At 42.8% G+C, this 13,476-nt stretch overlaps 1 protein-coding gene across 11 annotated transcripts in view; it reads right to left on the bottom strand.

Moving 5' to 3' along the window:
* The window catches only part of TRIT1 (tRNA isopentenyltransferase 1), a 58,413-nt gene that overhangs the window by 18,434 nt on the left and 26,503 nt on the right, over nucleotides 1-13,476 (bottom strand). For 6 of the 11 annotated variants that reach the window (XM_006934595.5, XM_019836732.3, XM_045035598.1 and 3 more), the window contains exons 3-11: nucleotides 10,845-10,943; nucleotides 9,982-10,127; nucleotides 7,190-7,332; nucleotides 6,471-6,605; nucleotides 5,343-5,454; nucleotides 4,860-4,972; nucleotides 4,535-4,612; nucleotides 1,630-1,739; nucleotides 1,176-1,293 (exon numbers count right to left, since the gene is read on the bottom strand). In XM_006934595.5, coding sequence (XP_006934657.1) covers nucleotides 1,176-1,293; nucleotides 1,630-1,739; nucleotides 4,535-4,612; nucleotides 4,860-4,972; nucleotides 5,343-5,454; nucleotides 6,471-6,605; nucleotides 7,190-7,332; nucleotides 9,982-10,127; nucleotides 10,845-10,943 — 1,054 coding nt within the window. The other 5 variants (XM_006934597.5, XM_003989893.6, XR_440888.5 and 2 more) reach the window with 5 other exon arrangements.

Genomic DNA, 13,476 nt, shown 5'->3' on the forward strand with positions numbered 1-13,476 from the left:
AAGGCTCACAAATGTTGCTTCTTTAAGGCTATCCCTGAAGGACATTCGACAAATCGAACCACTAAGTTTCCTTTAGAAAAAACAATCAGACACTCTCTTTCTCTTCCCCTTTCATCATTATAAACCAACGACAATCGAGGCTTCTTCTGCTGCTTGAGCAAATCACAGCCATCCCCAGTCTCTGACAATGGCGTTCATTTTGCCAGCGTTACCAGTTAATAGAAGTAATCATTCTATTGGTTGGAATGAGGAGAAAACCCCATTTCTATGAGAATCCCATGCAAGGCAGTACTCGGAACAGAAGGATTCCAGCCACCGGGTATAGTACAAGCCCTACTGTGCTCAAAAGGAGTGAGCTTTAAACCAGTTTCCAAATACAGTGTGAGCTGAAGGCTTGGAGGCCCCGGGCCTTTGTGGGCTCTGACCAGAGGACCAGAGGAATCGGACAGGGGAGTGCGGGTGTGAATCTGTGGCAGAGGTGGATCCAGGCTCCAAGAGGGAAAGAGAGCTTTAGGGCAGGGCCGCTGCTGGGTGGTCATGAGTGCCTTGAAAGAAGACAGCACCCTTTGATCACCGATCACCATCTTTATCCGTGTGGGACAGTCAGCTGCCACCGCTCCTCTCAACACTCTCCATCACAGTCTCAGCATCACCACAACTTCAACACAATACCCTAACAGTTACCAAAGAGACCCTGCTTGCAAAGGGTGTACTCAGGAGGAGCACGTCCTCCCGCCTCCCCACAGCTGGCTCTGCGTCTGGGTCTCCTGGGTGAGTTGGCTGGCTTCCCTTATACTCCTACCTCACCCACACTGAGGTCTAAACATGAAGGGCCCAGAAACTAGGATCCTCCTAGGATCCTACCTAGGAGGTAGGATCAGGAAGGTCAAAGGAGCTCTGGAAAGTTAACTGCAGTCCTCTCAGTATAAAATATCTACTCTAGCTGAAGTTGGAGGGCATACGACCTTCCTTTAAAATTCAGAATACACAGACAACTCTCCCACAGATATGGGAAAGTGTCCATGAAATTTGAGTACTTAGGCTCTTAGAGAAATCTGCCCATCCCTTTATTAATAAGCAGACCCCAGCATTCAATCTACCAAAGACCTTAAATTGCATGAAGTCACTGTGAACCACCCTTAACAGATGTCTCCATGCCCTTCCCCAGACTCTACCTGCCCATTCACGGTCCCCAATGATGATTCGATCACAGAGGTCACACATGTGATAACTTCTCTTGTTCTCCATTTCATTGCATGGCATCTTTACTGGAGCAGCTACAGGCTTGTGGCCCTGAAAGAACGGGGTTGGGGGAGTGGGGGAGATGGGGGGGAAAGCAACTGAATCAAAGAGATTTGGATGTTATCTCTGATATTAAGGGGAGTGGGATTTTCCCAAGATTCCTTTTTCTCATTCCGGAAAGCAGGTAGATATGATGGACAGATTTTTAGCAACAACCTTTCTAAATGTGAAAGCAGAAACACAGCCTCCAGGGATCTAAAAGCAGCTAGCGCTTCTGCTCTATTCCATGGAAAAGAAAACTTGGTTCCCTGACATACCAACAAAGGTGCCAGCTGAGGAAAGCCCTCTGAAAGCCAGACAAAAGGCAGTACTGTGATTAATAATCACCTGGATGAAACTCTGCACGATTTCAAGAGCAGGTTCAAGAACAGATTCCTCCCACTTCGAGACATCAGATACTTCTAAGCCATAGACTGGGGGGACACTGGGACCAGGTCCTAATAATGACAAAGAGAAGACGTGACAGGTCAGCCTCTGACACCCAATCCATTCTGTGCCCAGGACTCCAGAATCCTCAAGAGAAATATATGGAGCCAAAGGAATAAACATGCTAACCATGCCATTCATTCTAACCAGAAATATGAACAAACAACTACATGCAATTCAAAAATGACCTAGAAGGCTCACTGATCTGTAGTCAACAAGTCTAGCTGTATAATCCAGACTTCCAGAGACAGGACCTTCCAGATCAGTCAGAAAAACAGAATGGAGTAATAGCTCTAGTGATATAAAGACAACACATCACAGGAGTAAATAAACTAACAGCTTGAAGTAAATGCCTGTTCTAAGTTCCCTATCATCTTACAGTGATGTTGCTCTTGTGGCAAGAGAGTTCAAAGCTTTCTTGAGGAACAGGCACTAGTCTCGGGTTTGTATATATTCCCTCAGCAGTACGGCATTCATGAAACTCATTGACACCATACCGATAATCGGGGACTGGGAACAGAAGAATTATCAGCCAATGAGCCACTAAATCTGAGAACTAGAAAGCCTTGAAATTGAACTAGTTGAGCCCCTTTCTTTTAGGAAACAGATCTACAGGAGTATTCAAGAAAACACCCTTTGGTAAACACTTCTGAATGGAGAGGAGACTGGAGACCGCCTAGGGTACAGCTACAGGCGTTTCATCCACTGGAGCCAACCATGTTAGGTCTCCGCTGGTAGTCTCCCCCATCTATAGACACACTACATTGCCTTCCACCGCTAGGTTAAGTCAGTTTGCCTAAAGGCAAAGAGCATCTCCCCATGGACAAAAACATCAAAGTCCTTAGGATGCCAACGGCTGGCAGGTGCTGGCCTTTTGATTGTGCCAACCACAAATAAGATTCTTCATAAAATGGCCTGGGCTGCACCTGCCACCACACGGAAAGGTGAGACCAGGAGGGTGCAGGCAGCATCCACAGCACACCTGGCCTTGGCTAAGCTCTGCACCTGTTTTCAGGCCACTCTATATTTTCCTTTCCCCTCTGAGTCCTTTGTTGGGCTTCTGTGCCCTGTCTAAGCACCTTTCAACAAGTTCTCGGCTCCCAGCTGCTATTTCTGGCTTGGGTCCAAGGCCAAGTTGGGGCGGGGAAGTCCCTCTGGCTTCTTGCCAGAACCATATCCCCGCAGACTAGCCCCGGCCAATCACACTCAGCTCCTGGTTTACAAGGCAGCTGCGCCTTTCACTCTAGCACCAGGACTGTGCCGACATACACATGAATGAGGAATGGGCAGATGATGCTCTGGGCCATCAATCCCTCCGGACTCAGAGATGGGGGAGTTACTGTGGCTTTACCACAGGAGGAAGTTTCAAATCATTACAAAAAAACATCTTTTGTTACAGATTAATTGTTAGCCCTGGGGAGAAGAGAAGCTGCATTAGAAATCTGTAGTAGTGAGTTTCCGTTGACGCAATTCAATTTCAATTTTAGCTGAAGCAAAGAATTCACCTATCTAAAAGGGCTTGCAGAGAAAACAGGGTAAGGAGAAGGAAGTGTATAGAGCTTGATGGTGCCAGAACTATGCTAGAGAGGTCTGGCAGAGAGCAAGAGCAGGAGAAAGAACTGTAGCGATCGGTGGTCAACAACATGGACCAAGGTGCTTGTGTTCAGAGACACCAAAGAGCAGAGCGGAGGCCTCAGCTGTTCTTATCTATAACTGAAAGCAGAAGTCTAATGGCAAAAGGTAAACGGGATGATTTGGAAGCATATTTAAAAAGTGCCTATAAGATAGAGTTGGTGTTTCACTGGTATTCAATCTCTTTTAAATCAATCTCCATTTGGCTCATAACCACACCATTTCTTACCTGAGGCCCAATACCAATGCTGTCTAGCTAAAGTTATAGCTACAGGAAACAAGAAGAGTGCTATGAAGTACAGTGTGTGGGGGGGGGGGGGGGCAGGGGGGGCGGGGGGGGGGTCAGGCCGGCATTCAATACAGCTTATTCAGCTGGCAGGTTTTTGGCAAGATATTTAACTTCTCGAAGCCTCCATTTCCTTATCTGCAAAAATAAAAGAATAACACCTATCCCGCAGGGTCAGGAATATATGTATAGCACCAAATTTAGCGTCAAGGACACAGAATAGGGTCAAATAAACAAGAATTTCCTTCCCTGTTCCTTAAAAGTGCTGTTCAACTGAAGCTAAGGCTGCAGCATTCTAAAGCACCACGTACCTGAAAATGAAGGCGATGCAGGGAGAGCTGGTGACGGTCTGACTCTACACTGCTCGTCTGGCCTAAGAACCATTTTTCTTTTTCTTTTTTTTAAAGTTTATTTATTTCTTGTAATCTCTACACCCAACATGGGGCCCAAACTCACGACCCCGAGATCAAGAGTCACATGCTCTTCTGAGCCAGCTGGGTGCCCCAGAACCATTTTAATTAGGAGAGTGTTCCTATAGAAAGCTGACTGCACTTCAGGTACAAAATGTGAAGCTAAAATCAACCCTGAGCACTGACTCTGCTAAGATGTTGCTATTATGCTCTTGCCTGTTTTGCAGTCAACACCCACGTGTTCAGGTGTAAGGCGGAACACATGGGAAACACATCTTTCCTCACTGGAAAGATTTAATTTGTTCTCTGAGACATTACAAAAAAAGTATCCCTAGACAGTCATTTATGCAGTGGACCTTCCCCCAGATCAGGTCCCCAAGTCTTAGAACAGGTCCAGAAACTAAAGTTCCTTTTTCGGGCGAGGTGAGGACATCTATTGGAAACAGACCCAGGGGATAAGGAAAAACATGAGACTTACTATTCAAAAAGCGGTTTTTAACCCATCGGTTTTGCTTCCGGGCATATCTCTTGGTCACCTGTTTCAGAGACTCAATACCTGAAAGGCAAAGTAGATCTAAGAACCTGTAAGTTCTCACCCAGATGAAAGGCAAGCCCTCCCAGCCCAGAAGAAGAGAAAATTAACCATAGCAGCACACTGGAAGACACCTGGTAGACAAGAATCTCCATTCTGAGCTGAAGGCCATTTGGGACTCTTCTGGCCTCAGCTCTTTCTCAGACCATACCAGCAGGCTACTGTGGCACCCAAGGATGTCCAAGGCTAGGTTTAATGGAGGAATTCACACCTTTCTTTAGGAGCTGGTTACTGGTCTCTGGTGTGCATTTTCCCTCAGTGACCAGGTACTCATGAAATTCCTTGAAGCCAATGGATTGGAAGATACCATGTTGATAGTCCTGGCTGGGAATAGGAGAGCATCAGTAGATGAGCCACTGCATCTGAGAGCTAGCAGGGGCCTTGGAGAGGATCTAGCCATTTCATCTCATAGATGAGAAACCGAGATCCTGCCTCTCTAAACCACCTTCCTCCACCCCACCCCGACCCGCACCAGCTCCCTGGTTAATTCCCTTGAAAATTAACTCCCGAGAATGTCTGACAGATTAGAAAGTGCAACTGTTAACAAGTACACCAAACCTCCTTCCAACAAACCTTGCCAATGCCAAGGACAAAGGCTAATAATAAACAAGTAGATCCAAAGCCAGTACATTTATGGTCTTTTGACCATAAGCAAGGGATGGAGAGTAGGTCAAAGTAATAGCCAAATCCTCACCTATTTTCTGCAACTTTCTTCTGATTATAGCGCCTGTGAAAGTCTCTTAGTTCATCCAAGAGCCCAGCAGCAAGCATGTCATCCACTCTCTTATCCAAGCGCTCATCTAGAACTTCAATCAAATTAGCCCATCAACCAGCAAGTCTGTCACAGGTGCCCACTAGACACTTACACGATGAATGGACGGGCTGCCACGAAGAAGAACATTTGTTCAAGTGGAAGAAAGGGTTCACACTCCAAAGATTATAGAATAATTCATATTATTTTTATCATACTTAAGACTCTGCACTTCAATAAAACAGCCAGAATGAAGCACGTGTCTTATTATATAAAGAGAAGCATACAATTATAGCTATTAGGAAGGATAAATATTTTATTATGGAATGTATATTCATTGTTTACTTTAGAGGCAGCTGTGAGACCCCTGGTTTACTCTTCTTACTTTTTTCCATTATATTTGTTACTCTAACTTGGTGTTATTTCACATTTAAGAACTTTCAGATAACACCTTGGATAGGAACAAAAACTTTAATTCAAGCCCATCTGAGGTACACTGTGACTGAGCCAGACAAAGGAGCAAAGAGTAAGGGGTCATAATCATTCAGATGTGGAGGTCAAAGACAGCTTCACTATGAGTCCGATTCCATTATTTTATGCTGAACTGCAATACATGTTTTAATTTTAAAAAATCCATTAAATATTATCTTTTTCTATAAACTTGCACCTGAGATTAATTTAACCCAAATTTTCATCATTTCCATCATGCTCTACATTATCTGCCATTGCTACTTCTCAGCCTGCAGTAACAGTAACCTTTTTTCCTATCTTCCTAAAAAGTTTGCATTTATTAAGGACTTATCGCATGTTAAGCACATTCTGAGCACTTTGTGTGTATTATTTCATCTAATCTTCAGTGAAGATGTATGTATTACTACTATTATTTTATTATCATTATTTCTACTTTACAGAATAGAAAACTGAGGCACAGGAAGGTACACTAACTTGCCTTAAAATTCACATAGCCGGAAGATGGTGGAGCAGGGATCTGAATCCAGTCTGGCTCAGAGACTGTGCTTTTAATCGCTACACTATACTGTTCACATATACTAGACCTAGCTCATAGGTTACCTTTAAAAATGGGTCCCTGGATGCCCCCAGAAGAGTGCTCATCATCCCTTGTCTGTGGCCTCACAGCACTTTCTAGCCCAGCATTTATCACAATGTAGGATCTATCTTGTTTGCACCCCGCTGGACTGGGAGCTCCTAAAAAACAGGCACTGTCTCATATTCATCTCTGAAATCCAAGTACTCTGCAGTGTACTTGACATTTCATTGAAAGCTTACTGAATGCTAGCTGGATGAAGCTAGTACTATCACAGGGCATGATCATCTTTAGCAAAAGAAAAGAAAACAAACAAAAGAAACCCCATAATCAGACTAGCTAACTGACTATCATACCCATTTCTCAGGCCTGCTGCTTCTAGAATAATCAGTGATACAACCTCTATCCAGCCAATCCAGGGAGTCAGACCTCCTACTACAGAGCCTTCCTTCTCTTTCTCTTCAGACCTTCCCTGGATGGCAGTCTCGTACTCACGCCACCATCTCATCTTATCCAGCCTCGCTATCTTAGCCTACTGCCAGCGCTATCCTTCTTTCCATTCCAGACAGACACCCAGGGGAAGGGAACAAAGTACCTCATTAAGTCAATGAATAATGGTAATTAAATTAATAGCTAACACTTGTTTAGTGCTTATTACGAGCCACTCATGGTTCTAAGTATTTTATACATAGTAATATAATAAGCTCTATCTCAGATGGACTCTAAGGCATCAAAGGGCTTTTACCTGTCTGGTCAGCATGAAGCCAGAGGATGCAAAGGTTAGGGAACTTCAGAGGGCCTCCAAGGGGACCACCACCTTCCTCTGAGTGTTGACGATGAAGAAATTCACTATGAGAGATTCCCGTTTCTTCAAACACTTGCAAGCTCCTAAGTCATTTAAAAGGGGGGAGGGCACACCCATAAAAACCATTAGAAAATACTGATTCTCAAGTGAAACAAGGAAAGAGGCTATTTATTATAGAACACTTTCATTGCATAAGCTCCCAAAGCCATGCAGGAATCCTGGGACTCCTGGGTGGCTCAGTCGGTTAAGCGTCCAACTTCGGCTCAGGTCATGATCTTGCGGTTGATGAGTCTGAGCCCCGAGTCTGGCTCTGTGCTGACAGCTCAGAGCCTGGAGCCTGCTTCAGATTCTGTGTCTCCCTCTTTCTGCCCCTCCCCCCGCTCATGCTCTGTCTCTCTCTCTCAAAAATAAATAAACATTAAAAATATTAAAAAAAAAAAGAAACAATGCTAAAGAAAACTTAGGATAAAGTAAGAATAATACTATTCTTCTAAACATACTAAATTAACTTTTCTGAAATCAGTTAGGTTCAGAAACAACAGGCTTCTTCTACACAGATAGAATGGGACTCACTCACCCTCAGGTAAGCAGTAAAAGAGCTTATTTGGGAGACTGTTACAAGCCAACAAGCCCAGTCTCGCTGGGATGCCTTTCCCACAGTTACAAAAGTATGTTGTATATCCAGCTCATCAACTTTCTTTTTAAATATGTCTAAAGTTAATGAAGAACACGTCTAACTAATTTAGTACTCTACTGGCACAAAGATCATTGAAGAAAGAACTCACATGCTTATTCTTAAGCTACCATCCAGCCTGTCCGTATCTATTATGTTATGCAGCACTAAGTAATTTAACTCTCAAATTTATACTCTACCACTCTGGGTGATTGCAACATATTAGCTTGAAAGTGATCCTTCCCTTCCTGACCCAATTCTACTTGTGTGAAATTCTAACACAGGAATAGAGACCCCTTGCCTTTCCATACCATGGTCACTCAAAGAGGACTTATGAGGGAAAATATGTAGCAACAGATAATCTCACTTAGCTGGAGGTTAGAATATAGTCTCAAACTAAAAGATGAAAAGTCTTCCAGTCCTCTCTAAAGAAGAGACTCTAGAGCTCTTGATTAGAACCTATTGACTCCTACTAAGACACAATTCTCAACTCATTACTAGTTTAGAAGTAGCAAAATGAGGAGACGTGTTAAGAAAACTCATTAATAAAAGGAGAGGATAATAAAGACCAACCTCTAGGATTATGTCATAAAATAATATAAAAATGAATGTTCATCATAATATTTCCGTTTTCCAAAAATGTTTGAAAGATTTCTATTAAAATGCTTTAAAATAAAATGTTTGGATACTGAAAGTTCCATAAACTTCCATAAACTTCCATAAACTTCATTTATCTAGAATGTGCATTACCAAGGGAGCAAAAAACCTTAGATATTACAATGATGTGTGACACTTCAAGGGGTACCATACCTGAAGAAATATTATTCTTTAGTATTGAATTTCATGGAGGGCAGGGAGGCACAATTAGAAAAAAATTTCTAAAAAAGCTCTGGATGTGTTGGGAGTGGTGGGAGATAATGAAAAAAGGATTAACACTGATCTAGGGGTGCCTGGGTGGCTCAGCCGGTCAAGCATCTGACTCTTGATTTCGGCTCAGGTAAAGACCTCAGTTTGTGAGATCAAGCCCCATGTTGGGCTCTATGCTGACAGTGCAAAGCCTGCTTAGGATTCTCTCTCTCCCTCTCCCTCTCTCTCTGCCGCTCCCCTGCTTGCACGTGCACACGTGTGCAGGCACGCTCTCTCAAATTAAATTAAAAAACATTTTTGGGGCACCTGGGTGGCTCAGTCGGTTAAGCGTCCGACTTCGGCTCAGGTCATGATCTCGCGGTTTGTGAGTTCGAGTCCTGCATCGGGCTCTGTGCTGACAGCTCAGAGCCTGGAGCCTGCTTCAGATTCTGTGTCTCCCTCTCTCTCTGCCCCTTCCCATTCACGCTCTATCTCTGTCTCTTAGAAATAAATAAATGTAAAAAAAAAAATTTTTTTTTTAATTAAAAAACATTTAAAAAAAATCCCTATCAATACCATATGTTGTTATATTTAATCTGTATAACCAATCATCCATATAGTAGGTCCTTCGTTAGATCCTCTACCCTGTCAGATGTGGTATCATTTCCAACACTGCAAAAAAAATAAACCTAACACATGAAGCTGCAATTTCAAAACAACCTAAGAAAACATGACCTTATGAGTTCATTCACCACCTCTCTCTTTCCTTCAAGAAAGCCTCCATATGTAAAGGTGAGCTGGTCCAGGAGATGGTTTATAAAATCCACCTCCCACTGGGAAAGCTGCTGGGGCAAAACTCAGCATTGCACAATTAATTATGAAACTCAAATCACAATGTAAACCAATTGCATGCCAGAAAAAATTTACATGAAAACTGCTATACAAGGGGAGATCAAATAGAAAATGAAGCACGATTACATAGGCCCCAGGGAAAACTCTATTGTACTATACACTTTAACAACAAAGTTGGGTGCAATTATTTATTGAGGGAGGGGAACTGAGGCAGTAACTGAGGGCCTCACAAACTGTGAGCTGGAACACACCAATCTCCACTAACTGCTGTTGCCAAAGCCATCTCATTACCCAGGCACAAGGAACGACTCACTGCCCAACTCCAGAGGGACTCAAAGTCAGTGGGCCCAGGCTTTCTTACCGGGCCACTTTGCGCTTGTCATGTGGGTGCAGCTTGGCAGCCATTTCTGGGTCCACCTGGCTTAAGCGTTTGTGGAGTGCATGGCCATCCTCCTTTTCAAGCTCTCCCTTCCGGTCAGTCACTTTCTCAGTGTCCATCTCCTGGGGCTATTAAAAGAAGATCTACAAGTAAATTTAATTTAACAGTTCAACAAGCACTGAGACAGTGTGTGTGTCAGGCACCTTGCTGGGAGTTGAGAATACAGAATAGAGAGAAATCAGAAGGTCCTGGCATATAGTGAGACAAAGACCATATAACAGAAAATTCCAATACACTGTGGTAGTGTTGTGAGGCTACAGAAAACAAAAGAGGACTTACTGCCTAGGGAAGTATTCAGGTACCCGCTTCCTCGTCAGAAGCATAAACAGGAACCAGGGCTAATGCATCTGTATTAACATATCCATGAGTCTAGTCTTCTCAGCAAATGACCAGAGTGGACCAGAATTGCCCGCACATTACAGTTTGCAAAGTCCCACCCTATGCAATAGCATCTCCATTAGAAAGGTTAGTGTTGGACATCTCTCTGACATATAGATTGTTACAGCCAAGAAATGCTGAGTCAGACTGATGTACTGTTAACTTACATGGAGATGCTAATTAATCCACAGAGAAGCATTTTTCCCACACACAGCCCTTACCCTCAGGCCACACCCCGGAGGAGCACACTTCACATATGGAGGTTGCACTTGCTTCAGAATATTAAGTAAGAAAATTGAGTTGCTGAGTATAAGAAATAAGCAAAAGTCAACCTTCTTCCCACTAAAATTAGCTGGCAAGAAAGAGGAACCCATTTCTTCAGTGACTTACAAGTGAACTAAACATACCTTAGTACTGACAAGAACTTTCCAGAGCAGAGCCTCAATGTAATAATTCGTTCCTCCCACGACAATAGGAATTTTGTCTCGGGCAAATATATCTTCAATGTGAACGTTAAGAAAGATTATCACAATATTTAATATCAAGAAGAGCATCCTGACTCACCTGAGAAGGAGGGTATTAGCAAGAAACCACACTCATTTATTCGTCTGGAGAACAGAGGGGAAAGGGTGGAAACCAAGATGAATGGATATCAGTCTTCACTGTTTCCCATGAGTTCTCAGAAGCATTTCCTATTAGTTCTGGAGGGTCTTGCATAAACCAGAGACAAATGCATGATGGTAATTCCTTCCAGTGCTAAAAATGTTTAGGCCTTGCTGCTAAAATTCAAAGCTTGCTTGGTATTCCAAATCAGTTTAATGAACACAAGCCCAAGGGCTCTCAGAGAACCAAGTGTCAGCTGCTCAGGAAGCCACCAAGGTGACGCCCATGGTGTGACTTTACCTTCTAAGGCAAAATACAAGCTGGTTTCTCTAAGCCATGGTTCTTGGACTCAGTCCCCACCATTATGTGGTAGTAATGCACATTTTGGCCACTTGAGATTCCACCAGATAAACTGAAAAGCATGGGTTCCAAAGATAAATAGATTTCAATGACCAGCTCCAACTCTCTGGCAAGTTACTCAGTTTTCTCACCTGTAAAATTCTCCAGAATTCTTCAGAGCATTAAATGTGACAAGGCATGTAAATCCCCTACCACAATGCCTGAAATATTTGCTTTCAATTGAGTAAGTACTGAATTTACTTGAGCCTCTATTGTTTTTATATCCCTGCTACTTTGAATTCTTTAGAATCTCTGTTGAGCAGATAATTATCTGCTTTATGAAGGGCTTTGCTTCTAAGGATAATTGATAAAGAGACTTTCAACCTAGACAAAGACTCATTTACATGCTTCTTCCCCCTGCCAGCCTGTCTGTGGGCACAGAGATAGATGACCTCTTTTCTATCAGAGGCCCACTAACCCCGAAGAGGCTGGGGTGGGGTGGGAAGAAAGCTGTTACCGATCAAGGATCATAAAGAAGAAACACTGTCTATTTGTTTTTTAAAAGAGAAATTCTATATTCCCCCTTTAAGCATAGGGAGCACACAATTACATAGTAACTGTAATAAAAATTCAAATATATAACATGATTAACAAAGGGAAAGGGAGCAAGGGAAGTAAAAAGAGAAGGGTAAAATGGTGAGATGCCAAAAAAAGAGTGGAAAAGAGGGAGGGACATGGGATAGGTGACATTTGGTGGGAAAAGGTTTGACTTGTTTGCCCAAGCCATGAAACAATTGTGATTCTGGGCAAAACCCTTCTCTCTGGGCCTCAGTATCTAATATCTTCACCTGCCCAATTAAGAAAGCTAACTAAGGGGGCACCTGGGTGGCTCAGTACGTTGGGCATCCGACTTCAGCTCAGGTACTGATCTCATGGTTTGTGGGTTCGAGCCCTGCGTCTGGCTTTGGGCGGACAGGTCAGAGTCTGGAGCCTGCTTCAGATTCTGTGTCTCCCTCTCTCTCTGCCCCCCACCCCTCCACTTATGCTCAGTCTCTCTCTCTCTCTCTCTCTCTCTCTCTCAAAAATAAATAAATAAAAACATTAAAAAAAAAAAAAAAAGAAAGCTAACTAAGAATACTTCTTAAAGTACTTTCAGTTCTGACATTCTGTTTCTAAGTTCTTACCTTAACTCAGAAATCTCCATTCCTGTAAGTGATGTGATTAAGTCATCCCATGCTGCCCTATGAAAACTCCATTTTCTATCAGTTCTTTCTGAACAACCAAACTGTCTTAAAGCAACAATGGACATTTGGTGATATGTTTTAATTTGCCAAGGGCTTTCATATACATTATCTCATCTGATACAATTGCCTTGTAAAGCAGGTAGAGCAAGAATTATTATCTGCATTTTAATCTCTGCCTATTTGATAGGCAAAAAAATATGATTTTATTATTTTGATTTGCATGGCCTTAACAGCAAGGGTAAGCCCTTTTTCATGTTTACCATTATTTATGTTTCTTCCTTTGTGAATTACTACTAAGGCCCTTTAAGTATTTTTCGTATTGATCCATAGGCGTTCTTTATAGGGGTGTCTGGGCGGCTCAGTCAGTTGAGCGTCCAACTCTTGGTTTCTTGGCTCAGGTCATGATCTCATGTGTCGGGCTCTGTGCTGACAATGCAGAACCTGCTGGGGATCCTCTCTCCCTCTCTCTGCTTGGGATTCTGTCTCTCTCAAAAAATAAACTTAAAAAAAAATGGCTAAGTGGTAAGTTTTGTGTGTACTTTAACACAACAAGGGAAAAAATTAAGTTAAAAAGTCCATTAGGGGCACCTGGGTGGCTCAGTTGGTTAAGCAGCTGACTTCGCTTGGGTCATGATCTCACAATTTTGAGCTCCGCAACAGGATCTGCACCATCAGTACCTGCTTGGGATTGTCTCTTTCTCCTTCTTCCCAACTTGTACTCTTACGCTCTCTCAAAATAAATAAACTTTTTAAAAAATCCATTAAAAAAATGTTTTTTAAAGACTAGATATCTACAAAGTCCTTCCCTACTGTGTGTAGTTAAAATCACATAAGTACTCAATTATATATTACC

This window comes from Felis catus, chromosome C1 (assembly GCF_018350175.1).
Source record: "Felis catus isolate Fca126 chromosome C1, F.catus_Fca126_mat1.0, whole genome shotgun sequence".
In the NCBI taxonomy this organism is placed as follows: domain Eukaryota; kingdom Metazoa; phylum Chordata; class Mammalia; order Carnivora; family Felidae; genus Felis; species Felis catus.